This window comes from Toxorhynchites rutilus, chromosome 2, assembly GCF_029784135.1.
Source record: "Toxorhynchites rutilus septentrionalis strain SRP chromosome 2, ASM2978413v1, whole genome shotgun sequence".
Classification (NCBI taxonomy): Eukaryota; Metazoa; Arthropoda; class Insecta; order Diptera; family Culicidae; genus Toxorhynchites; species Toxorhynchites rutilus.
In genome coordinates, this window is record NC_073745.1 from 104,158,131 (window position 1) to 104,184,069 (window position 25,939).

At 36.4% G+C, this 25,939-nt stretch overlaps 2 protein-coding genes across 3 annotated transcripts in view; both read left to right on the forward strand.

Moving 5' to 3' along the window:
* LOC129765198 (dynein axonemal heavy chain 12) overlaps nucleotides 1–572 on the forward strand; it is a 46,149-nt gene extending 45,577 nt beyond the window's left edge. The window contains exon 9 of the mRNA XM_055765217.1: nucleotides 39–572. Coding sequence (XP_055621192.1) covers nucleotides 39–233 — 195 coding nt within the window. The 3' untranslated portion in view covers nucleotides 234–572. The remainder of the gene's footprint in view (nucleotides 1–38) is intronic.
* A 220-nt stretch (nucleotides 573–792) lies between these two features.
* LOC129765199 (retinoid-inducible serine carboxypeptidase-like) lies at nucleotides 793–24,177 on the forward strand. Of its 2 annotated transcripts, none has more exons than XM_055765218.1 (4): nucleotides 793–1,065; nucleotides 22,652–22,881; nucleotides 22,952–23,516; nucleotides 23,578–24,177. In XM_055765218.1, the coding sequence occupies exons 1-4, from the start codon at nucleotides 1,005–1,007 to the stop codon at nucleotides 24,057–24,059; spliced, it is 1,338 nt and encodes a 445-aa protein (XP_055621193.1). In that variant the 5' UTR covers nucleotides 793–1,004; the 3' UTR covers nucleotides 24,060–24,177. The 2 variants fall into 2 exon arrangements, with proteins under 2 accessions (XP_055621193.1, XP_055621194.1); XM_055765219.1 differs by lacking the exon at nucleotides 793–1,065 and adding an exon at nucleotides 22,262–22,582.
* The last annotated feature ends 1,762 nt before the right edge of the window (nucleotides 24,178–25,939 follow it).

A 25,939-nucleotide genomic window follows, 5' to 3' on the forward strand; every position in this document is an offset into this window, starting at 1 on the left:
TCTGTTAAACTGTTAATTTAATTCACTTTTTGTTGTAGCCCATTAAAATAGCGGAACTTGAAGAAGGGACCCGTTATAAGTGCCCGGTATACAAAACGGCCGAGCGGAAGGGCATTCTCTCAACCACAGGCCATTCAACCAACTATGTACTCCCTATTTTGCTCGGAACCCGCCTGAACAGCACCCATTGGGTCAAGCGCAGCGTAGCTTTGCTATGCCAAACCTCGGACTAAATTGCTTTGAGTTTACTGTTGTTATATCTTTACACATTTTACACTGAGCAGTAGTGAAACCCGAAAACGTTCATATTGTATTGGGTGATTTGATAAAGCACTTTTCTATAATAATCAAAAATGTGTAATAATTTTGAATGCCACATTGCCTTGGCGCCAGTTTCACACAACACTACTGTTCTAATTACACAGTTTCAAAATTTGCATATATAATTTATACCATTTAAAAGCCCACCTCTGAGCCAATAGTTGTGCAGCTTATCACCTGTATTAGGCAAAGTTATGCATGAAAACATCATTCCAGCTTTCGGCGCCTCATCTTCTGGAGTACCATCCCCACATATAGCAGAGAAAGATAGATGGAGAGTGTATACAGTGGCAACTCGAACTCGGCGAACACTGTGTTTTCGAATACCAGTAGGAATACTAATATATTGGCCATCAAACTGATAACGAGGGTTTGTTTTCACCATATTTTAACAACTCATCCATCCAGACATCCATTTAGAGTGGAGCCTACCGCTGATAAACCAATTAGAAAATGCATACAATACATCCCACGTAGGAGATATACCACCTGATGATTTAAATAGCTACTGAATTCGATACCGGGCAGAGTATTCGGGTATAAAAAGAATTATCACAACCCATGACTACCTTAGTCTGTTAGCGGTGGTAAATTAGTTACATTCAAAGTAGGGCGGCTTGAAGTAGTCTGATTTTCGCAATTGAATCGAGTGGTGGATTATAGTGCTCTCCAAGCTGGTGATTATGTTTCCGATGAAGAGCATAGCTGCTCTGCTCTTGTTCTTGCTGGGAACCTGTACTGGAGGTAACTGAACATTATTTGGAAATGGTTTGGGTTTCACGTAATATCTGTAAGATATATCACCTAATTATCACTGGGTCGTTAATTGGATAATGAAATTCAATTTCAAAAATTTTATATTATGACATAGATATCAGCGCGGTTGATTTGTAGAGCCCCGTAAAAACATTGTTAGATCTCATCTGGAACCCAAATATCCACGACGTTTAACAAGAGACCCATGATGTCTTAAAACATTCTGCATAACTCTATCACTTAACACTTTCACTGTCATGGGTACTAATGTGCACATAATGATTAAATTTTCTGGACCGAAAGAAATTGATTTTTTTCCCGATATTCTTTGTCCACTACATGAAACTGAGTGAGTGTGGTACGGCTCACAATCTCGAAATAATAATTCCAAGAATTCAGAAATATTAAGACTGATTGGAAACAAATACTGTAAATAGCAAAAGTTTTCGAGCGATGGAAATGTAGGTTCAATGTTGGCAGTAAGAGTATCAAAAGTGTTTGTTGTTTTCCTCTCTGGAACATCTTCATTGTTCTCTGACAGAGTCAGTGTTCATCGTAAATTCATAAGAAGAGAATGAAGCCTTATCAGTAAGAAAATAGTAAACTATAAACACATATTATCAATCAAAGTGATTGTGATCGTAAAGAATCACTCCGCAAAACAACTGAAACAGAAACAACCGTTCAAAAAAAGTGTAAGGTCACAAGTAGGCTAGGAATATTCCGACGCGGTAAAATATCATGGGTAGGTGCAAATTGAGATGCGTATAGTGGTCATGAGCTAATGCGAGAGACCGTCGCTTCCAACGGCAGGTCGGCGGTCGACTCGGATCACGTCATCTTGGCGGCTTGGGCCGCCTCGATTCCGTATTTTCGTTAACATATACCTCAGTTTTCTCGTGTTTCGCGTTCCGTCTGTTACGGATGGATCACGAAATAACCCTTGCTTTTTGTACACGCTGTCTTAGATGTCACCTACTTTGATACATTGTATCCTACTTTGTGTATTTAAGTATTCACATCAACAGCCAATGTATTAAACTTGAATCTAACAAGGCCTACCGTTGGTTCGCCTTCGTCTCATCCACACCGGAGGGAACGATTCATTCGTGAAATCCGAACAAATGAAGCTATGAAAAACAGAATGAATGCACGAACGAAAAAATAAAAGTGCGGTCCCAGGCGTATGTCTTACAAATTTCTTGCGGCCTTGAAAGTGTTAAATGGGGACTTCGCTCCCATTACATTGACCTCAGAATAGATTTCGAAAAACGAAAACGAGAAAAATTAATTTATAATAGAAATTACGCTTCTTTCTGTGAGGCTATTATACCCATGATGTTTTACCCGCGCCACAATATTTCTAGCCTACACTTTTTACTGAGCGATTGTTTATGTTGTAGTGTTTTTCTGGAGGGATTTTTTCCGGTCACGCTTTACAATATGTTGATCACTACTGATAAAAATTACTGCTAAAATTAACGAAAATTCTTCACCTAATATTTGATGACGGGAGAAAATTTAAAATGCAATCCTGGCTGCGGAAAATGTGAATTGTGTTTATGGTCCCTATGTATAACAGCCAACTTGTTTTATAAATAGTTACGATTAAGTGTAAAAAAATCTCCAAAATATTATTAAGTTATCGAACAAAGCGATGCATAGGGATAGTAGGGGTAAATTGGGCATGGGGGCAAAGTGGTCACCTGCTTGTTTGGTAGTATAACTATTGACTATTTATGCCGTATTGATAGTCAACTAATGTTTGAAGAATTTAATGTCTTTTGAGTCACTCTGTACTTCAGTAGCGCTGTCGCTTGTCAAAATATAAATAAAAACAGAAATTGCTATCTCGATAGCCATTAGGCCGTAGTTCTGTGCGCATGGTACCTAAGGAATTTCTCGTGAAATTCAGTTTATTCAATCTGATATATTCGACAAATCATCAGTTTGGACGACTGTTCACATATTCTAGGAGAGGTCAACATATATTTCGTTTAATCTCAGCGATTAATTAGCATAGAAATAATTTTGATGTTTGGGGGCAAAGTGGTCATAGGTGAATATCGACTCACAATGATCTGTTTACTAAAGCTGATACACTGCTCTTGAAGACGATCCTTTTGTGGTTTTGACCCTGGATAAATATGCCACTCCAACTAAACCAAGCCTCATTATGCGGAACGTTATGTGTTTCTCACTACGTTTTTGTATGCATGAGAATGCATGAGACACTAGGTGAAAAGGCCAACCTAATTTCATATATGTACCTATTATATCAAGTATGATTTGAACAAATTTGGACTTTGCACACCAGGTGACCACTTTACCTCCAAGCAAAAAAAATATTCGATTTTTCACCTTTTTTCTAATGAATTTGAATTTTCATAGTGAAAGCCGTTTGTCATCTTGAACAACAATGAGTTGAACTATAATATTCTTCAAGAAACGGGAATTGAAGTGGTATGTGGACGCTGGGAATGGGCATTTTCTTAGGGTGACCACTATGCCCCCACTTCCCCTATTTGACCCAAATCGGATTCTTCTAATTGTTCTAAATATAGCTTTGAAGTTTTCAATTTATTTTCACCCAGCCCAATAATCTCAACTGTTAGTGCTCCCGTGGCCGAGTGGTTAGCGTCACACATTATCATGCCGGGGGTTTGTGTTCGATTCCCGTTCTGGCCGAGAGATTTTTCGTCAAAGAAATTTCTTCCGACTTGCACTGTGGTCACGCGTATTCTAGAGCTTGCCACTCAGAATACATTCAAGGCGTGTTACTTGGCATAGAAATCTCAACTAAGTATTTATAAAAAAATGACGTAAGTAATACTACGTTGAAACGGCAAAAGTTCCACTGGGAACGTTAAAGTCATTCAAGAAGAAGAATAATCTCAACTCTGGAACTTGGGACCACTACTGGGCTTCCTGTGCTGAATGCCTCTTACATGAAGAATGAAAAAAGTGCCAAGATATAGCTAAGAATCTGGGGAAAAAGTAACCATTTCGAAGATACATATTGTGTTCTATAAGGTACACCGGGGCAAGTTGAAATACGAGGTAAGTTGTAACGGAAGTCACAACTTTTATACACAAAGAAAATTGTGTATGTATGTTTTCACGCAATCCGCGCCTTTGTTTACTTTTTGTTGTTTGTAAATTCAAAACAAACAATTTTGCGCGCTGATTCAATCGTCCCGGAAACACAGATTTTTAAAAAAATATCTTTAGAATTGCACGTCAGGTAATCAAAAAGAAATAATCAAGTTCAGTGGTTTTGAAAACTAAGCTGAAAACACTTTTTCCCGCATAGCTCTGAACTCTTAAACTCACCGCATGTATGCGCGGGACGTTATTTGCCGGTGGTTTCTATATAAATGAATTATGATAAATTCACAGAATAAACGTAAGTAGGAGAAGCGCGAATAATAAGGAAAATAGGGGTAATATGGACAGGTGGTTGATTTGCATAGTTACATTTTGAATTACAGATTTCTGTTAGGAGAACACCTTCTATATGTTATTCTATAATTTTTCAAACACCCTATGGCAATGAATACTGATCTTAAGTGGAAAAAGGGAAACAAAAACCGAAAATCATTCATGATTCCGCGTGTGGATGTAATTTCAGCGGCTTCGATATTAAGCATTTCGAGTGGTTTAATATTAAATTAAATTCGCTGATGGTTATATTTCGGTTTGTAAGTTAAGAGAGATCGAACCCGAACACCCGGCATGTTAGTTATGACGCTAACCACTCGGCCAAGGGAGCACCCCATTACTCCCATCTCCCCTACGTAATTTATAAATACACAGACATGAAATGAGTCAAATCTGTTAACTTTTCAACTAGAAGTCTTTCAAATATTACGTAACACAAATTTTCGTGGTCTGGTCTGGCTACGTATATTTTTATTTATCGTACGTACGTATCTAAACTCAATCGCGGACGGCGAAGAAATATATTTAGGAAACACAAAAAGGTAACCGAGAGAATTCCTGTGAGTCAATAAAACGGGCGATATATTTCGTAATTCATCGCGTGTAAACTGTATCGAACTGTAATTACGATGGCGGAGAGCTATGTTTCGGAAACCTGAGAAGGTAACCGCGAGAACTACACGTATATGTAACCTTTAATCTGAGTTTATAAACTCAATCGAGTGTCTGGGATTGAAGAACCAGGAACCAACACACGGGACAAGTTCAAACAATGCATATGAAAACTAAAAATTTTGAATGTTTATATTTTTCGGAACATTCAGTGTGAACCTCTATTTTTTATCGAAATCATCTGGCATACCTTGTATATGGTACAAACAGATTTCAATTGAGTGATTTTGTGATGTTTTCAACCTTCCTATTTTGCCGTGTGTGCTCCCTTGGCCGAGTGGTTAGCGTCATAACTAACATGCCGGGTGTTCGGGTTCGATTCCCGTTCTGGTCGGGGGAATTTTTCGTCAAAGAAATTTCCTTCGACTTGCACTGTGATCACGCGTATTCTAGAACTTGCCACTCAGAATGCATTCAAGGCGTGTTATTTGGCATAGAAATCTCAACTAAGTACTAATAAAAATGACGCAAGTAATACTACGTTGAGACGGCGAAGTTCCTCTAGGAACGTTAGTGCCATTGAAGAAGAAGAAGAAGAAGAAGAATTCTGCTGTTCTACGCATAGTTGTGTATCAAAAATGTATCAAAAATGACTCTGTTTTGAGGAGGCTGAATAAGATGACCATTAAAACTGAATGAAGTCGAAGAAAACAAATTTTCTTGAGCTTTTTCAGTCAATTGTATCCTTTTCTTCGAATAAATACCAATAACACGTGAAAAGAACACAATAGTAATATTACAGAGAAGTTAAACTTTCGGTCTGTGACACCGGACACGAAAATAAGAGTGATGATTTTGCGCGCGAGTACAGAAGGGTTAAGAGAACTTTCAAGTTGAACTTTGAAAAAATCGTTTCAATTTGCTCCAGTGTACCTTACATAATTATCGTCTCTCTGCTTTATGACACGATAACAATTTAAGACATTGCGAGATTTCTTTATTTAAAGCACGTTGAGCCCCGACCGAGCTGGAGCCTGACAATGAACTATGAGTCTCGGCCGCATCGGTCCCTGTGGACCAACAGAGGACTTTCCTAGGGCTCATTTCACAACTTTTTTACTGTCATTTCCAATGACGACGCTCTCGAGACGAGAAGTTCATTGTCGGTCCGCGGAAATTGTTGCGAATCAGGCGAAAAATTCAGTATCAGTCCTCAGGGAGCGACGCGGGTCTCAACAAGTTAACTAAAAAAATTCGAACTCTACATCTTCCATTGAAACATCCCATATAACAAAGTTTGTTCCGACAGAAAACGTGCGGTCGTTAAAAGTGTAAAAAAAGTCACAGGAGGGTTTTGTCTGAGACACGACCGCATAGACGTAGGATTCCGTTAGTCTATCTGTTTATTTTGAATATGTTTGAAGAATTAAACTCTTTGATAATGATTTGGTGGTCCTGAAAAGGGCCGTTTTGTTTGGTTGTTGGGTATTGTTTGTTCACTTCACCAGTGTTTAAAACCGAGTGATGATGATAGAAGGATGATAATTAGTCGTTAGCCCTCTGTGGCTCTAGACGAGATGCCTCCTGTGTTATATATGGATGAAATAATGAAAAAAAAACTCATCAATGTAATATAAGATAATTATCAATACCGAACACAATTATCAATTTTCCTCATCAGTAAAAACATGTTACATCAATATAGAGAAAACATATTTGAAATGGGATAGGTAATTTTATTTTATAATTTTTACTTTCTGAGTGTTTATTCAACCCAATGCGAATTTTAATTGGACTAACAACACCTAATACTATATGTAAAGTATATGGGAAATCACTTTTTCGAATATTTCTTTACTTTTCCAACTTTTCTCACTGTATGAACTTTCCTTGGGTGAAAACGAACACAACTTAACAGCTTAAACAGCTTAAACCGAACGACAAGCTCTCGAGCGGGAACACACCTTGGTTTCTATTTAGGGAAATTGAAGTAAATTGTTTCATATATCAAGTCATTTTTAACACAAATGCTACCTTATACAATTTTACACTTACACTTGTGCTAAATTTTCCATAATACATGATCGGTCATTGATATGAAATTTCACGAAGCAACCAACATTAAAGTTTCAAATTCACATTTTATTTGCTAGAATTAATCGTGTCACTCATCTCACTTGCAACACAAAATTGCCCGCAACTTGCATATATGTGCAATGCAGATTTCTCCCGACCACCTTGGTTTAGATGTCTCTGTTAGGGAACACATTTCGGTGACATCAAAAGCTACCCCTACTTTCATGTATTTCCAATGCTGATTTCCCCCAGGCAGCTTGGTTTTGATGTCTCTGTTAGGGAACCGCCGTATGTGTCGTCAATTTCGACCAATCAGATGTGGGCACTTCCGTTAGGATAGGGATTGAGATTTTTCAATTGTGCGATAGTTAGTTTCATGACATATATTATTTTATTCAATATTAAAAATTGTTATGGAGTGCCGAAATCAATTGACGCAAATATTTCATCAATCCATCATGAAATGACTGAGCAATACGCGTTTGAAATTGGACAATTTTCAAGATGTGCTCGATTTTCGATTTTGGATTTGTACCCCAATATGTTCCCGAAAGACGTAATCCTACGTCAAAAAAGGATGTGGAACTATTCAACGTTTCTATATACTCGAGTAGGGTACCTCGTTATTGTTGAACACTTTCCAACTGTTGAACAGTATGAGTAATTCTAGCTAGAAGTCAGTTTGAGTTGTTATTTTCCAAACATTTTCTTCGAAAATATCTGCATTTGAAAGTTACTCACGTAATGTTGCCGAATGGATAACATTCACATAATCCTTACCTTTGGAAAATACGATTGAAAATATTGTGTAATCGATGATCATTTGGCACTGTTATTTTTAAAAATAAAATTAAGAAAGTGCACCCTCATAATAAACTGTATAATAGAAACAGAAACGAATCTTTCGCTGTCACTATTTTTATACAACGCCTGATAAAAATGTTTCTGTAACCAAACTGCCATTATTTGTTATGGACAAGGTCGTACTAAATTGGTGGAACAAAATCATAACGCTAGAAATGTGAAAGCAAGTATAAAACTCCAGATAATTAATAATCGAAAAACTAACGAATTCAATCCAATATTATCAAAAATGCGTAAAAATAATTATTATTATGCAGAAAAACACTTGCAACAGGTAATCGATTCAGCTCTCACTTTATGAAGCGCCTCATATGTATAGAACTGAACATTTATTTCGATATATCGTTCCCCCCATCAAGCATATTTTGTTCCACCTGTCTGATGTATGTAGTGTCTCTCATCAAAGCAACGCGATTTTCGCAGCCAAAGCTTGGAGAGTTCTATCTTTTTTCGCACTGTCATGGGTGATTTCGCGCTTTGCTCTGATTGGTTGACGAATAAAAATCGTTATTGAAGAAAAAAAATCGCGCTCATTGTGAAGGATTGTAAATCCGGCATTAGAAGGGGAGCCTGAAACTTTTCATGAATTGCCGCCCTATATATGCTATCCGCGTTGACGACATTGAGCTTCGTATCACGGAATGGGGGAGTAGCCATGCCAATATGGGTTTGTAGAAGAAATGAACACTCTTTTAAAATAAAAATTGTTTTTCCCAAATCAAATTAGTACTCTCTGTAAATGAAAACCACTTTTTCTTGCAAGCAGTGAAAACATATAATACAAAAATTGTGTCTAAAGACAATTTTATATTACAATGGTAAGTTTTGGTGAGAACCAGTGTTGTAAACGGTCGACATTTCTCTCAACCATCACATACTGCCCTTGCTCAAGAGTTACGGCTCAATAGGTATTGCGAATGTAACCAAGAATGCATTGCTCGGTTCTAACAGTCACATCAGAAATAAACGCACAGCCGCAAACACGACTATCAATTGAACGTTTATATGTTTTCTCTTTCTGTCGACCGTACCCAGAAGAGCGATGAAAATATGCTATTTCCATTCTACCATTCGTGCTCATAACCATCCCTCAATTCCGGCTAATATGACTGTAGTTTTAATCTCATTTGACATTAAAACTGCAGTGGTGTGCATTCTTTTTCTCCCTTTATTCTGCATTCAAGCGTAGCTGCACATATACATCCACCTGCTCACTCACACATCCATACACGATGGATGGTATTCAGACGGATTGCTATATCAAAGCAACCGTCAAACTCTCCCCTATCAAGTGCGAATGTGTAGAATGAACGTTTTCAGCGGTAGCGTTCCCCGTGAACACTGTTGTTTAATTACGGGGCGATCGATATCTAATGTATAGGACGAAAAAAAGCCGAAATGTCATATGACATTTTTAGTTCGACGGTTGTTTGACTGTTCATTTTATGATGTTCATGAATGACACAGCACATACGTCTCCATGAACAGTCATACGATGGTGACCATTAGCAACACTGGTGAGAACCTAGGTAGTGCGGACTGAATCAAAACGGCTGTCAAAAAAGATCCAATCCGCGTTGACGGCATTGAGCTTCGTATTACGAAATGGGGGAGTGGGCATAATAATATGGATTTGCGGAAGAAAAAAATACACTTTTAAAATCAAAATTATGAATGAAAATTATTTTTTCCAAATCAATTTAGTACTCTATGTAAATGAAAATCCCTTTTGCTTGCGAGTAGTGAAAAAATATCATACAAAAATTGTGTCTAAAGATAATGTTATATTATAATGGTAAGTTTTGGTGAGAATATCTGTAAATTCATAGAAAATAATTGAAACTGGGGTCAGACAAACGTATTTATAGTGGGCAAATAACGCAAAGAAAAAAATTTCATACATATTTTAACAAATTAAAACTGTCTTAGACCCGACTAATCTGATAGAGAATAGTTAGCCTCATACAAACTAATATCGTATCTAGATGTCGACACCATTCCACCGTCAACGCGAATTGAAATGTCAAAAGAGATCCAACGATCAGGAGTGTTATTTTTCTTATGATAATCAACACTATAAAAGAGGTATTGTTGTCAAGGGCAAAAATAAATAAAATTATAAAATGAACGAACTACATATTTCCGTCAATTGTTTAATTAACCATTGCATCTCTGAAAGAGCATCTCAGCCTTTCACTGAGCAACGTATTTTTAATGTCCCCTCTCATTGTCATAACGTTTTTCCGAACGTAATAAAAACAAACAAAGTCAGAGTCACGTAAATGTTTACTCCTGCGATTTGGAAATATTCGATAAAAAGTGGAAGGAAGAGCTGCCAGATGATTTTTAAAAAAAGTCTGTAAAAACATGTGAATGTCTGTTAAAAATGTGGAAAAGTCTGTAAAAGTGTGCAGATCTATAGAAATGTCTTTTAACGTTAATTTTCACATATTCATTAATACTTTGTACATCACGATGCACGTAAGATTGTATTCTGTATATATACACCCATTCCATGCCAAACTAATATAGTGGTTCTCAGATCTTCGTCAAAAGTGGTAATTTTGTTCTTTATCGCAAAACATTAAACTCGTATTTTTTTAATTTGTCATTAGGGTGCCCATTTCCATTTTAGGGTGATCCCAAAAATCATTTTTTTCCACTTTTTCCCAAATGACTTTTATCAAAAATTTATAACTTTCGAACCACTAAACCGATTTAGATGATCGACATATCAAATTTAAGCCAATGAGCTTTAATTGAGAAATATTTAACTTGCATATAATATGGATCCTATTTTTAATATGGATTGAAAGCTGAGAATTTTTTACATAAAATATCTTGATATCAGAGATGCTATTTTTTTCGTTTTTGAAATATGATTTTTCAAAACTAATCGATGGTTCGAAAAACAATGTTTCCCCATTTTTCCCACTACAAAAAGTCATAACTTTCAAACTATTGGACCGATTCATATCATCGACATATCAAATTGAAGCTTACGAGTTATTTTTCTTTGAAAAAATATTACTTTTGCGCAAAAAATTGAATTTTGTTTTTGTAATTATTGATTTAGTTAGTTTTTCATAGTTTTCTCGGTTAAAGATAGGAGCGCTATATTTTTTTATATTTTTTATGGAAAGCTGAGGATTATTTACCTAACATATCTCGATATCAGAGATGCTATAATTATCGTTTTTAAGTTAGAATTTTGTAAATTTAACATGTTTTAAGTCTTCGATCAATATTCATATGTGACTAAACTAGACCTATGCTACTAGAATCCAATCTTCTCGCAAGTGTGAATTTTGCTTATTGGCTTCAATTTAATATATCGATCATCTAAATCGGTTCAGTAGTTCAAATGTTATGATTTTTTGCAGAAAGTTATTTTTGGACAAATGGGGAAAAATGATTTTTTTTTAAATCATATCTAAAAAACGAAAAAATAGCAACCCTGATATCGAGATATGTTGTGTAAAAAATCCTCAGCTTTCAAGAAAAAATATAAAAAAATATAGCGCCCTCTAGTCGAAAGTCATAAAAAAATAAAAAACGACTACAATCAATAATTACTAAAATATAATTATTTTTTTCGCAAGTTAAATATTTTTTAATAAAAGGCTAGGTCAATTTTATATGTCGATCATCTAAATCGATTCAGTGATTCAAAAGTTATTAATTTTCATTTGTCATTTTTGGGAAAAAGTGGAAAAAAATTATTTTTCGGACCACTTAATAACTTATGTCCTGTAATATGTTTAAATGTTTCAACGATCTACACATACATACATACACATACATACGCGTTGTTAATTTTTATAAAAAACAGTATTTCACCGTTGATATATTCGACATCCACCAAGGCTTGCGGTCTTGTCGTTGATGAAATTTATAAGAAAATGCAGTGTATACTTTCCATCCGCCATGCAAGGCTATACAAGTTTTAGATCACCACACGGCCATGAACCATGTCTGTCGTAACAATATCGAACAGTAACCCATATTTCGTCATAAGCAGACCCGAAAGCAAATGTAAGTTGTTAAAAATAGAATGAAAATTTTTATTCGATGTTGTTTAAATACTTAGAAGACATAGTCCTGACCCTAACTTAACTATTTTTCAATAAATCTCCTTGCATTTCAGCAAAACAATCTTATCTAGAACAGAAAATATTTATCAGAGACAATTTTCGTTCAAGATTTTTCCTTACCTGCAGAGAATGCAATTTTTCATTAATTGTGAATAACCGTATCCTCTCTTTCGTCTGCAATGATGTCAAGGCAAAAGTTCATACACACCAGATGGGCCAACCAGAAGGACTGCTGGGCCGCAAGTTGAGTATCGCTGGTCTAACGTCATGTGTATTGATATATACTAAATATAATAACTTTTCTGTATTAAAACTATGGAAAAATGTCATATGGTGAGTCAAATATTTTTAATGTGATGAATAGATGTGATGAATGTTTTACGGATATGTCTGTAAATTTACAAACATATTTGTAAATCTGGCATCTCCGGTGGTCTGAGAATTTATTGCAAGAAATCGCTTGAAAACATGCATGAATTTGCTTGAGAATGAAGTGGATTGAGTCCGCACCACTTAGGTGAGAACATATAAAAATTCATAGAAAATAGTTTAAATTAGGGTCGGAACAACGTACTTTTAGTAGGTAAATAACGCCAAGAAAAAGTTTCATACAAATTTTGGCAATTGAAAACTGCCTTAGGGACGATTAATCTGATAGAGGATAGAGAATACATCCACGTCACGTACATGTCACGCCACGTCATGTTCGTCAATTATTCTACCATACTAACGTAAAAAGTTTTTGTTTCGATTTTGGTTGCATTTATTATGCCAACGTATCTTAGTTCCAAATTTCGGGATCAAAATCATTCTCGACAGCCTGAGAAAAAAATTCTATACGAGGGTCGTTCAAAAAAAAAGTTTCAGTGCGTCAGAAATCAAGGAAATATAAAGTTAGGACAAAAAACAAGGTGAATTTCGTAATCTACGTTTTATTTTCTATTTTTCTACATAATCGCCGTAACGTTCAAGCTATTTTTCATAGCGTGGCACGTGTTTTTCTATTCCGAGCGCGAAGTGTGTAGCCTCCAACTTTTTGAAGTGCGATGTAACTGCGTCACGAATTTCTTCAGTGTTATCGAATCGATGACCGCCGAACGCCTATTTCATCACCGGGGATAAGTGATAGTCGCTAGGAGCGAGATCTGGGGAGTAAGGAGGATGCTCGAACACAGTCCATTTGAATGTTTGACGTAGTACTACATCTTTCATTAAGGGTGCCAAATCAAAAAACGTTTTTATGAAATAATGTTAACGTTAATAACTATTTTTGCCGCGAACGGATTTTGACGATTTACATACCAAATGCATCGGAAATTCCTTAAGATTTGTTTTATATGCTATACATTATAATCCCATGGTGTATAAATGGTTCAAATTCATGAAAACTATAAACGTTTCCATTTTCCCATACATTTGTTCTGTCCATTTGTGTTCTGTCCCGAACAGAGCTGTCAATAACGAGCAACGAAGGGGGAATCGTAAGACTTAAAATCTCCGTGAACTAAGGAAAAGAAGAAGAACGATAGGGAATATTTGCCTAGAGTATAAACAGTGGATCTCGCTGAGGCAAACTTTCATTCTTCGTGAGGACACCTACTGAACAACATCGTTGCTGGGCGAGCTGGACGGTGAGGAGTGGAGGAGTAATACGAGAAAAAAGCAAAGTTTTCCAAGGCCTTTTTGAAGGTTAGAGACGAATAAACTAAAGAAGTTTAAAGTCTCACGTGTCCTAGTTTCGGATTGAGCTGTGGACGCGATCAAATTATTGACTCGCTGATGTCTCTGGCATTGCAATAATTGCATCAAGTTAACGCCATTGCATTAAGGTTCTGAGCTACACAATTGTGTGGGCAATCATCAAGCTAGGCTATCGTCAGCTCACCAAGAAAGTAAATGTTCTTGAATTTTGTCTGTGATTTAGTTTCGCATGACGGTAGCAAAACTCTCTCCACAAAGGATGAAAGCTAAGCTGATCCAGACCGGCAATATTAACAAAAAGGGCTACTGTTGAGAAGAGCGCAAAATGGAGATAAGTGTGTGCATATTTAATTGCTTCAAGCCATCGATATATGGATAATTTTGTGTGTACGCACGTATAGAGATGGGCAAAACAGTTCACTTTGATGAACGGTTCACTCATTAACCGTTCATCTAAGTGAATCAGTTCTTTTGAACCGTTCTTTGGCTCTTTCTATCAGCGGTATTAAGAACAACATAGAATGTTAGCTGGAAGCCAACATCAATAGTCAGCTATTAATTGATATCGTTGGATTGGATAGTGTACGAATGGGATTTATATTTTTGAAATTTAGTGGGGAATGATAAGCTGCTTCTTCTTTAAAAGTCGCAAACTGTATGTGAAAATATGTTTGCCGGTCGACAAAAGTTTATGTAATAATTTGATGTGCACAAAATATGTGCAATTTTTTATTTTTTTTTTTGGACAACACACAGGCTCCATGTAAGATCATATTTCATAATGTTCATTCAGGGGAAAAAATCAGCAGCGATTTTCACTAACAATCAATCATAGAAACAATCACGATAACACGTATACGCAATAAGCCAAACAATGAATTGAAAGCATCGAAAAAACTTTGCCCTCACTATGAGATTTTATGTTTACCTAATTCATGAATCGCGCCAGCTTCACCCAGATTTTTTTTCTGATAATCAGGAAATATATGAATTATACGCGGAATTAAAAGAATACATGTGATTGAAAATATATAGTTTTGAAGTATAGAAAATCTAATTTAATTTTTAACACAAAATTGAGTATACATTAACAAAATAAACCCTGCGTTAGATGCATTTTGCTCATCATGATAATATCGTTTTGTTTTCCTTACAAACGTTCTCGTTATATTTGTCCATTCCGTCCAGCGCAAATCAGTTCAGCTGCACTAGTTCGTTCGCAAACAGTTCGCCCGCAAACACTTTGTTCTCAAAATGTTCGTTCTCAAACAGTTCACTCTCAATCAGTTCTTTCCCATACATTTCACTCGCAAACAGTTCGTTCTGAACCAGTTCGTTCACAAGCAGTTTACACTCCATAAGTTCACTCTCAAACAGTTCACTCGCAAACCGTTCTTTCGTAATCAGTTCGTTCACAAACCGTTCGCTCGCAATCAGTTCGTGGGGGGAACTACCGTTCTTCGAAAAAGAACGACCGTTCGTTCACTCTTTTCGGCGAACTAGTTCGTTCGTACCGTTCGTGAACGGTTTGCCCATCTCTAACGTGCGTGCGTTTTAATGTATTGCGCTGTTGCGGGTGAACATGTCAATCCGAACGTGGCGATAAGGAGGGGAGATAGCGGGAGGGAAATATTTGCGCTAGGGTATTAGGTATGAATCTCTGCTGAGGCAAATATTCAGCCTTTTTCCAAGCAGTTGACATTGTTTGTTTTCCGTCATCATAAAGGCTTCGTTGGTGCCTTTGACATTGTATCAATGCATTGAACTGACGCTATGGTAAAGCAGGTGTTAAGGTTTTGCATCAAAAAATTATTTGGGAATACCAAGTTATTCAATAAGTTATAATAAGTTATAAATTTATTTGGGTTCGCGTGCCAGTTGCAAAACTCCCTTCAACTAGGATTACAATTGCGCTAATCTTGATCATAATGAAGCAGTGCTACTCTTTTCGAGGCTGTTGAGATTAATAGGAATATTTTTTTAACGTGTGACTACGTCTAACCGGAAGATATCAATTGATAGGGAATACTTTTACGCTTCTATCGCAATTAATAAAATGTTATTTTTCATTAGATAAACAATTGAATAACTGTAAAATGTTAAGCGTTATCTAAATGCCCTAACTGCCTCGTTTTGATTGGCCCGATTTACGGTTTCCCCAACACAGTCATCATAACCATGCAGCCTTGAGGAAATCGGCATCGCAAATACAAATGTGTTCCCTAACACATTTCGATGTTAGGTTCCCTAACATAGACTTCAAAACCAAGCAGTGTTGGAGAAATCGCCATTGCAATACATGTAAGTCGGGGGCATTCTTGTTCCGACTGAAATATGTTTCCCTAACACAGACTTCAAATCCATGGAGCGTAGGGAAATTGGCATTGCATATTCATGCAAATCGGGCACATTTTTGTTCCGACTGAAATGTGTTTCCCTAACACTGACTTCAAATCCATGGAGCGTGGAGATATTTGCATTGCAAATTCATTCAAGTCGGGGGCATTTTTGTTCTGACTGACATGCGTTTACCTAATACAGACTTCTAACAAAGGTGTAATCATACCAAACGTATAAGGACTGTCATCAAATTTACGTGTATCGAACAACATAATCTATCACAATTCATGAATTGACCTTACATGGCATTATACAATCATTTTACTCACAAAGCAAATATATTGGATTCAATTGAATTCGGAAATTATTTCATTCAATCAAAAATTTTATCAATACAAACAAATGATTGCTAAGCTAAGGTGGTCCCACGTCAACCTTGCGGTTATATAACCCACCCATTTTTTCGTTTATTTAGTCACCAGGAAAGTAAATGTCGTTCTGGAATTTTGTATGTGATTTGGTTTCGCTTACCAGTAGCAAAACTTTCTCCACTAAGGATGATAACTGCGCTTATCTCGAGCATTGTTCTGAGAGAATGAATCATCAAACAATAATCGTCAAATGATTCTACAAGAAAAAAAAATCAGGGCGACCAAACTGGTAGAATGGTTATATCTAAAATTTCGTAGCATTATAAAATAATATTCGCAGTTATAAACAAGCGACTTGAATTAAACTACAGCGTAGTTCTACGTCAACAATGCGGTCGTGTCTTGGACACAACCTCCTATATTTTTTTCAATTGCTCTTAAGTTACGCGAGCAGAATGGGGCCACGCATTATCGTGGATGAGGAACACTCCTTTCGACAATAAACCTGGCCTTTTGTTCTTAATCGCGGTTTCTTATCGGTCCAAAACTTCACAATAGTACGGTGATAAACCAGGCGTTCGGCGGTAAACGAGTCGATAATACTGAAGAAATTCGTGACGCAGTTACATCGTACTTCAAAAAGTTGGAGGATTCGCACTTCGCGCTCGGAATAGAAAATCTCGTGCCACGCTATGGAAAAAGCCTCGAACGTTGCGGCGATTATGTAGAAAAATAGAAAATAAAACGTAGATTACGAAAATCACCTTGTTTTTTTTTGTCCTAACTTTATTTTTCCGCGATTTCTGAGGCACTGAAACTTATTTTTTGAACCCCTCCTATATTTTATTGTTGAATAGGGGTCGGGACTACGGGCTTTAAGCATCTAAATAATGTAATTCAATTATTTTCATTGATGTTTTCCAAATTTAGAACTCATTCTAAGGTGTGCTGCAATGAGGTACATATAGAGGTGGAGCAGTAGGCGAAGTATATCTGTATTGGCAAGCAAAATATCGTGTCGTAATCATTTGCATTCAATATGGAATGTATATGGAAGATACAAAACAATGTTCAAAGTACTCACGGTTGCATGATAATTTGAGCCAAAATTCTCATGAAATCATTCAACTGGTTGTTTTCTAACAGATGACAATTATATCGTGGCTTATTTCGATTATTCATGTGGTAAAAAGGTCCAGGGAGCAGTCGTATGCTTAGTTTTCGAAAGCAGTAACATTTCCGATGAAATTTTGATTAATTGGCGATTATTATCTCACAACATACACACCGACACTAAGAGCCTTCGAAACATCAACTTCATAATGGTAAAATAATGAAACTTCGTTGGTTTCTATGAACGTGGGGGAGTGAAAATGGCACATGGAAGTATCACTTTTATCCGTCTTTTTCGACGTGATTTCACAAATATTCACTCCGTGCTATCTCATTAGCCTCATATTCAGCGAGAGTTCTACAAAAATGTACGTTTTTAATTGATAAATTACTTCCTGAAAATAGCATTTTTACATGGATGCGGTGGGCAATCAAAGATAAACACAACGACTGACGTCACTATTTGCGAAATAGTTATGGCAGCGCATGCTATGTCGCTCGAAACTCGACCATCTTCATTACCTTTTTTCCAGGACATTGGGTGTGCTGATTCGAAAGGAGCATTGCAATTAAAAATTGTTGTAAGTGGCGACACTATGCATAACATCAAATCATTCGTCTGACATTTGACGCGACGGTGCTGCTGCAAGCATAGACTGCATGTGTGAATTGATGCCCTTAGAAAAATCCTCGGTCGAAAACTACTAAATACATTTGGTAATGCAAAATTAGTAGAATGTACAAATTTTTTGTACATATTGTCAACAAACCCGCATCCCTACCAGAGATTAGTATATTTTACTCGATAACATTAGTAAGCTTGGATATTGTCACATCTGAAAACCTAAGTGGTGCGGACTCAGTCCACTTCATTTTCAAGCAAATTCATGCATGTTTTCAAGCGATTTCTTGCAATAAATTTTCAGACCACCAGAGATGCCAGATTTACAAATATGTTTGTAAATTTACAGACATATCTGTAAAAAACTTATTTTTGTTGTAGACTTTTTGGATATAACAATATTTTACAGGTTTTTGGAAAAATAAGAGGCTCTATTCATCACATCAAAGATATTTGACTCACCATATAACATTTTTCCATAGTTTTAATACAGAAAAGTTATTATATTTAGTTTATATCAATACACATGACGTTAGACCAGCGATACTCAACCTGTGGCCCAGCAGTCTTTCTGGTTGGCCAATCTGGTGTGTATGAAGTTTGGAACTCATACACATAAGTACTTTTGCCCTGACATCATTGCAGACGAAAGAGAGTTATTCACAATTAATGAAAAATTGCATTCTCTGCAGGTAAGGAAAAATCTTGAACGAAAATTGTCTCTGATAATTATTTTCTGTTCTAGATAAGATTGTTTTGCTGAAATGCAAGTAGATTTATTGATAAATAGTTAAGTTAGTGTCAGGACTATGTCTTCTGAGTATTTAAACAACATCGAATAAAAATTTTCATTCTTTTTTCAACAACTTACATTCGCTTTCGGGTCTGCTTATGACAAAATATGGGTTACTGTTCGATATTGTTACCACAGACATGGTTCATGACCGTGGGGTTATCTAAAACTTGTATAGCCTTGCATGGCGGATGGAAAATATACACTGCATTTTCTTATAAATTTCATCAACGACAAGACCGCAAGCCTTGGTGGATGTCCAATATATCAATGAAGAAATACTGATTTTTATAAAAATTAATAGCGCGTATGTATGTGTAGATCGTTGAAACATTTAAACACACTTACAGCACATAAGTTATTAAGTGGTCCGAAAAATCAAATTTTTCCACATTTTCCCAAAAATGACAAATGAAAATTAATAACTTTTGAATCACTGAACCGATTTAGATGATCGACATATAAAATTGAAACTAATGACATAGCCTTTTATTGGAAAATATTTAACTTGCGAAAAAAATAGTTATATTTTAGTAATTATTGATTGTAGTCGTTTTTTATTTTTTTATGACTCTGGACTAGAGGGCGCTATATTTTTTTATATTTTTTCTTGAAAGGTGAGGATTTTTTACATAACATATCTCGATATCAGATATGCTATTTTTTCGTTTTTTTAGATATGATTTTTCAAAGTTACCCGATGGTTCGGAAAATCATTTTTCCCCCTTTGTCCAAAAATAACTTTCTGCAAAAAATCATAACATCTGAACTACTGAACCGATTTAGATGATCGATATATTAAATTGAAGAAAATTTGAAAAATATCACAATTGCGGGAACATTGGGTTCTAGTAGCATAGGTCTAGTTTAGTCACACATGAATATTGATCGAAGACTTAAAACATGTTAAATTTCCAAAATTATAACTTAAAAGCGATAATTATAGCATCTCTGATATCGAGATATGTTAGGTAAATAATGCTCAGCTTTCCATAAAAAATATAAAAAAATATAGCGCTCCTATCTTTAACCGAGAAAACTATGAAAAACTAACTCAATCAATAATTACAAAAACAAAAATTCAATTTTTCTCAAAAGTAATATTTTTTCAAAGAAAAATAACTCGTAAGCTTCAGTTTGATATGCCGATGATATGAATCGGTCCAATAGTTCAAAAGTTATGACTTTTTGTAGTGGGAAAAATGGGGAAAAAATGTTTTTCGAACCATCGATTAGTTCTGAAAAATCATATTTCATAAACGAAAAAATAGCATCTCTGATATCGAGATATTTTATGTAAAAAACTCTCAGCTTTCAAGTCCAAAGCCATGAAAACATTAAAAAAACGACAGCAATCAATAATTATGAAAATAGGATCCATATTATCTGCAAGTTCAATATTTCTCAATTAAAGCTCATTGGCTTCAATTTGATATGTCGATCATCTAAATCGGTTAAGTGGTTTGAAAATTATAAATTTTTGAAAAAAGTCATTCTGGGAAAAGTGGAAAAAATAATTTTTTGGATCACCCTAAAACGGAAATGGGCACCCGAATGAAAAAATAAAAAAAATACGAGTTTAATGTTTTGCGATAAAGAACAAAATTACCACTTTTGACGAAGATCTGAGAACCACTATATTGGTTTGGCATGGAATGGCTGTATATAAGTTAAGGACCCTATTCGGGCTTTCGGAAAAATGATGTAAACTCTAAGACATCTGACTTAAGACTGGTTTATTATTATTCTTTAACCAAGCGAGAAACGTTTCTATGTCACGCTGCACTTATCCTTATCGCAGTCTCCTGTGTATCGCTTCATCGCTGGTGGTAAAAACTCGTTCTCCTATCGCATTTCCTATTCTCGTCGTAGCTTATCTCTTCCATGTGGCTGAGGTCTGTGTTTATGTTTGTTTTGGTTGTTTGCTCAATGGTTTCAGTTTCTGAGCTTGGTTTTGTTCTGTTGGTTGAAGCGCGTTTAGTGCTTCTTCCAATGTCCGTTGCTGCTCTTTGAGGCGGGTCAGTTGAGCTGACATAACTTATATATATACAAAATACAATCTTACGTGCATCGCGATGTACAAAGTATTAATGAATATGTGAAAATTAACGTTAAAAGACATTTCTATAGATCTGCACACTTTTACAGACTTTTCCACATTTTTAACAGACATTCACATGTTTTTACAGACTTTTTTTAAAAATCATCTGGCATCTCTTCCTTCCACTTTTTATCGAATATTTTCAAATCGCAGGAGTAAACATTTACGTGACTTTGACTTCGTTTGTTTTTATTTCGTTCGGAAAAACGTTATGTCAAAGAGAAGGGACATTAAAAATGCGTTGCTCAGTGAAAGGCTGAGATGCTCTTTCAGAGATGCAATGGTTAATTAAATAATTGACGGAAAAATGTACTTCGTTCATTTTATAATTTTAATTATTTTTGCCCTTGACAACAATACCTCTTTTATGGTGTTGATTATCATAAGAAAAATAACACTCCTGATCGTTGGATCTCTTTTGACATTTCAATTGGATCTTTTTTGACAGCCGTTTTGATTCAGTCCGCACTACCTAGCTGAAAACTGGTGAGAAAAGCGCGTATTTACCATTTTCATTGTTCCCATAAGGCAATACGGAGGTATAATAAGGATATAATTCTGATACTTGCATTTTCGGCGAGAAAATGTAGCCGATATTGGGCTTCCGAATCATGGTTCTGCTTGACATATGTGTTTATTAGTACGGTCGAAAATTACTATAGATTGGTAGTATTTACCAAAAAATTCGTTATATTTACTAATTATTTCTCTCAGTGTGGACATTTCCGTAACGTTTTATGTGAATCGCACATTACCCTATGTAGAGAAAACTTGAAAAAAGACTCGTGGTTATCATAAGGGTAAGGTTACATTAGCTCGGAGTACGCACGAAAATTTGATTGTACGAACAGAAACAAACAATTTTGTTCGATAGAAGCTGACGAACGAAGCAAGGGGCAATGTAACCACATCTATACAACTCAATGTGGTTGTTTACTTTCACTATTGCATACAATTCGTACGACCACTTTTCTGCATCCAGTGTCACCGCCGCCTAAATCATCGGAAACTTCGCAGATGATACATTGTTGTTATTTGGTCACTGTAGCAATCTAACATTCTCCACCAATATTTCATTCATTCGCTCCAGTCTTCATTTTTTGCATCATGTGATAATGCATGCTTACGAAACCATGGTTGGAAAAGACGGTACTTTCGTATTAGCGTCACCGTAGACACCGTAGACAATAGATAGCAATTACTTAACCGGGCAAACGTATGCCGTCCGACGCTCGCTAACGCTAACCTAACTAAAGGATCGTCTCCTATGTTTCAAAGTACCGAAAAAACCTTTAGTGTATAACACACACATTCATTCATTCATGGAAATCATTCCCATCGAAGTAGATATCACCCAGAAAGTCTATAGCTTATTGGGTAACGGAGAACAACGAAACAATCAACACAGTTCAATTTATATTCATCTATTCCGTCCATGAAATATAGTGCCCCGTGAAGGCTATGGTCCGGGAATGCAGGACTGGGGTTTTGTTGAAGTGCGTAAGGGTGCGCACATGTTCTGGTGGCTCTACTACACCACGGCTGACGTACAAAAATTCACCGATCGTCCGTTGCTGATTTGGCTCCAAGGAGGTCCTGGAGCGTCCTCGATGTATGGCAACTTCGAAGAATTGGGTCCTCTAACCCTTGAAGGCGACCACAGAAATCACACATGGGTAAATTGTTGTTCTTTGCATCTCGATCGTACTGCTAGAAAAATGGCTTCTGTTTCTCTTAATTTAATAGGTACAAGACTACAATGTTCTATTCATCGACAATCCCGTGGGTACCGGCTTCAGCTACGTGGAAAACAAAGCTCTTCTTACAAAAAATAACGCTGAGATTGCTGAAGATCTACTCACATTTACCAAGGAGTTTTATCGACAGAACCCTGAATTTAGCAACACATCATTGCACATTTATGCCGAAAGTTACGGAGGAAAGATGGCACCGGAGTTTGCATATGTTCTGCATAAAGCGATACAAAATGGCGACATCGATGCGAAGCTCGAGTCCGTGGGAATTATTGCGCCTTGGGTGTCACCAATAGATTCCGTTTTATCATGGCCTGGTTTTCTTCTCAATATGGGATTTGTCGATACGAAAGGATACAAAGAAATTCATTCTGCGGCAGTTGAAACAGAGCGCATTCTTAACGAAGGACGATTTGAAGAAGCTACTTGGCAGTGGGGACAGACCGAGAGTGTGATCGTGCGACAAACTCTAGGAATCGATTTCTACAATGTACTGTTCAAACAAAACTTCAAGTCGACCCAGTTTCGACTGGGAATGTTTGCGAAAGATTTAAGACGTAAGAATGAATGTTGTGCAACAAGAAAATTTATCTGATATAATTAAATTTATTTTTTTAGAGGCTACATCAGATAGTGCCATTCGGTTAGCTTCTGAGGACCGCGATCAAATGTTGGAGAATTTAATGCGTGGACCAGTCGCAGAGAAACTTCAGCTGCCGCCGGAATCTGTATATAATGCTCAGGGTAGCAACGTATTTTCTAGCATGGCTGGTGATTTCATGAAGCCAGCAGGACACATAGTGGAGCTTCTTCTCAACAACACCGGGTTGGACGTAGTGGTTATAACCGGACAGCTAGACTTGATCGTCGCTACACCAGGAAATGTGATATGGCTTGAGAAGCTTCAATGGGATGGACGCAATGGGTACCTGGCAGCACCAAGAAACGGAGTAGGACCACAAGGTTTTCTAGAGGGGTATCAAAAAAGTTTCGGAAAATTACATATGTACTGGGCTCTGCGAGCTGGCCATATGGTTCCTGCCGATAATCCTGTTGTAATGGATTACATTTTACGTAAACATGCCCGCTACCCGAAATAATAATCGATAGGAATATATTGCGAGTGAATAGCTACAAATTGCATTTCATAATCGAGTTTTCATTTTAATGAGAGCCTTCACATTTGCTAAGAAAAGAAGAATAAATTTATTTTAATAACGTGTTTGCGTTTGGCAATGAGAATATTACGGATGCTGACAATATTATTACAGCGATGATAAATGGAGAATGAAACGGGTGAGTCATAAATGGCGGGACTGAATGTTGCCAAAAATGAACTAAATGTTCGGCAATTTTTTGACGTAGGATCTTTCGGGAACATATTAGGGTACAAATTGAAAATCGAAAATCGAGCACATCGTGAAAATTGTCCAATTTCAAACGCTTATTGCTCAGTCATTTCATAATGGATTGATGAAATTTTTGCGTCAATCGATTTCGGAACTCCATAACAACATTTTATACTGAAGAAAATAATATATGTCATGAAACTAACTATCAAACAATTGAAAAATCTGAACCCCTATCGTAACGGAAATATCCACTTCTGATTGGTCGAAATCGACGAAACATGCGGCGGGTCCCTAACAGAGACATCAAAACCAAGCTGCCTGGGGGAAATCGGCATTGCAAATACATAAAAGTAGGAGGAGCTTTTGTTCCTACCGAAATGTGTTCCCTAACAGAGAAATCAAAACCAAGCTGCTTGGGGGAAATCATCATTGCAAATACATAAAAGTAGGGTAACTTTTGTTCCTACCGAAATGTATTCCCTAACAAAAACATGAAAACCAAGCTGCTTGGGGGAAATCGGCATTGCAAATATATGCAAATCGGGGGCATTTTTGTATTTCAAGTAAGGTACGTGATACGATCAATTCTAGCAAATAAAATTTAAATTTGGAACTTCAATTTTGGTTGCTTCGTGAAATTTCATATCAATGACCGATCGTGTATTGTGAAAAATTTAGCACAAGTGTAAGTGTAAAATTGTATATGGTAGCAGTTGTGTTAAAAATGACTTGATATATGAAACGATTTATTTCAATTTTAATAAATAAGAACCAAGATGTGTTCCCGCTCGAGAATGGGACGTTTGGTTTAAGCTGTCTGTTCTGTTGTGTTCATTTTCACCCAAGGAAAGTTTATACGGTGAGAATAAATGGAAAAGTGAAGAAATAGTGATTTTCCATATGCTCTACATATAGTATTAGGTGTTGTTAGTCCAATTAAAATTCGCATTGGGTTGAATAAACACTCAGAATGTAAAAAATATAAAAGAAAATTACCTTTTCCATTTCAAATATGTTTCCTCTATATGTTGTATTATGTTTTTACTGATGAGAAAAATTGGTAATTGTGCTTGGTATTGGTATTTATCTTATATTACATTGGTGAGTTTTTTTTTTTCTTCATTTCATCCATGCATATCACAGGAGGCATCTCGTCTAGGATCACAGAGGGCGGTTTTCATCATATTTCGTACCACTCAGGTGTCTTTTATCTGATACGCACCATTTAACGACTGTTTACCATCCTTCTGTCATCATCACTTGGTAAACACTGGTGGAGTGAACAAACAACACCCAACAACCAAATAAAACGGCCCTTTTCAGGGCCACCAAATCATTATCAATGAGTTTAACGATGTAATTCTTCAAACATATCCAAAATCAACAGATAGCCTATCGGAATCCTACGCCAAATATGCGGTCGTGCCTCGGACACAACCCTCCTGTGACTTTTTTTTAATTCTTCTCTTTACTGCATTTTTACAAGTCCATACAATGTGCGTTAGAGGTGTGTAACAATTAGACGGATTATGGCCCTTCATCTTCAATCCTCAAGATTGCTAGAACCCTCGCCATCATGGACTGGACCACCTTTTTTGATACATCTAATGATACGGGATTTGAATTGT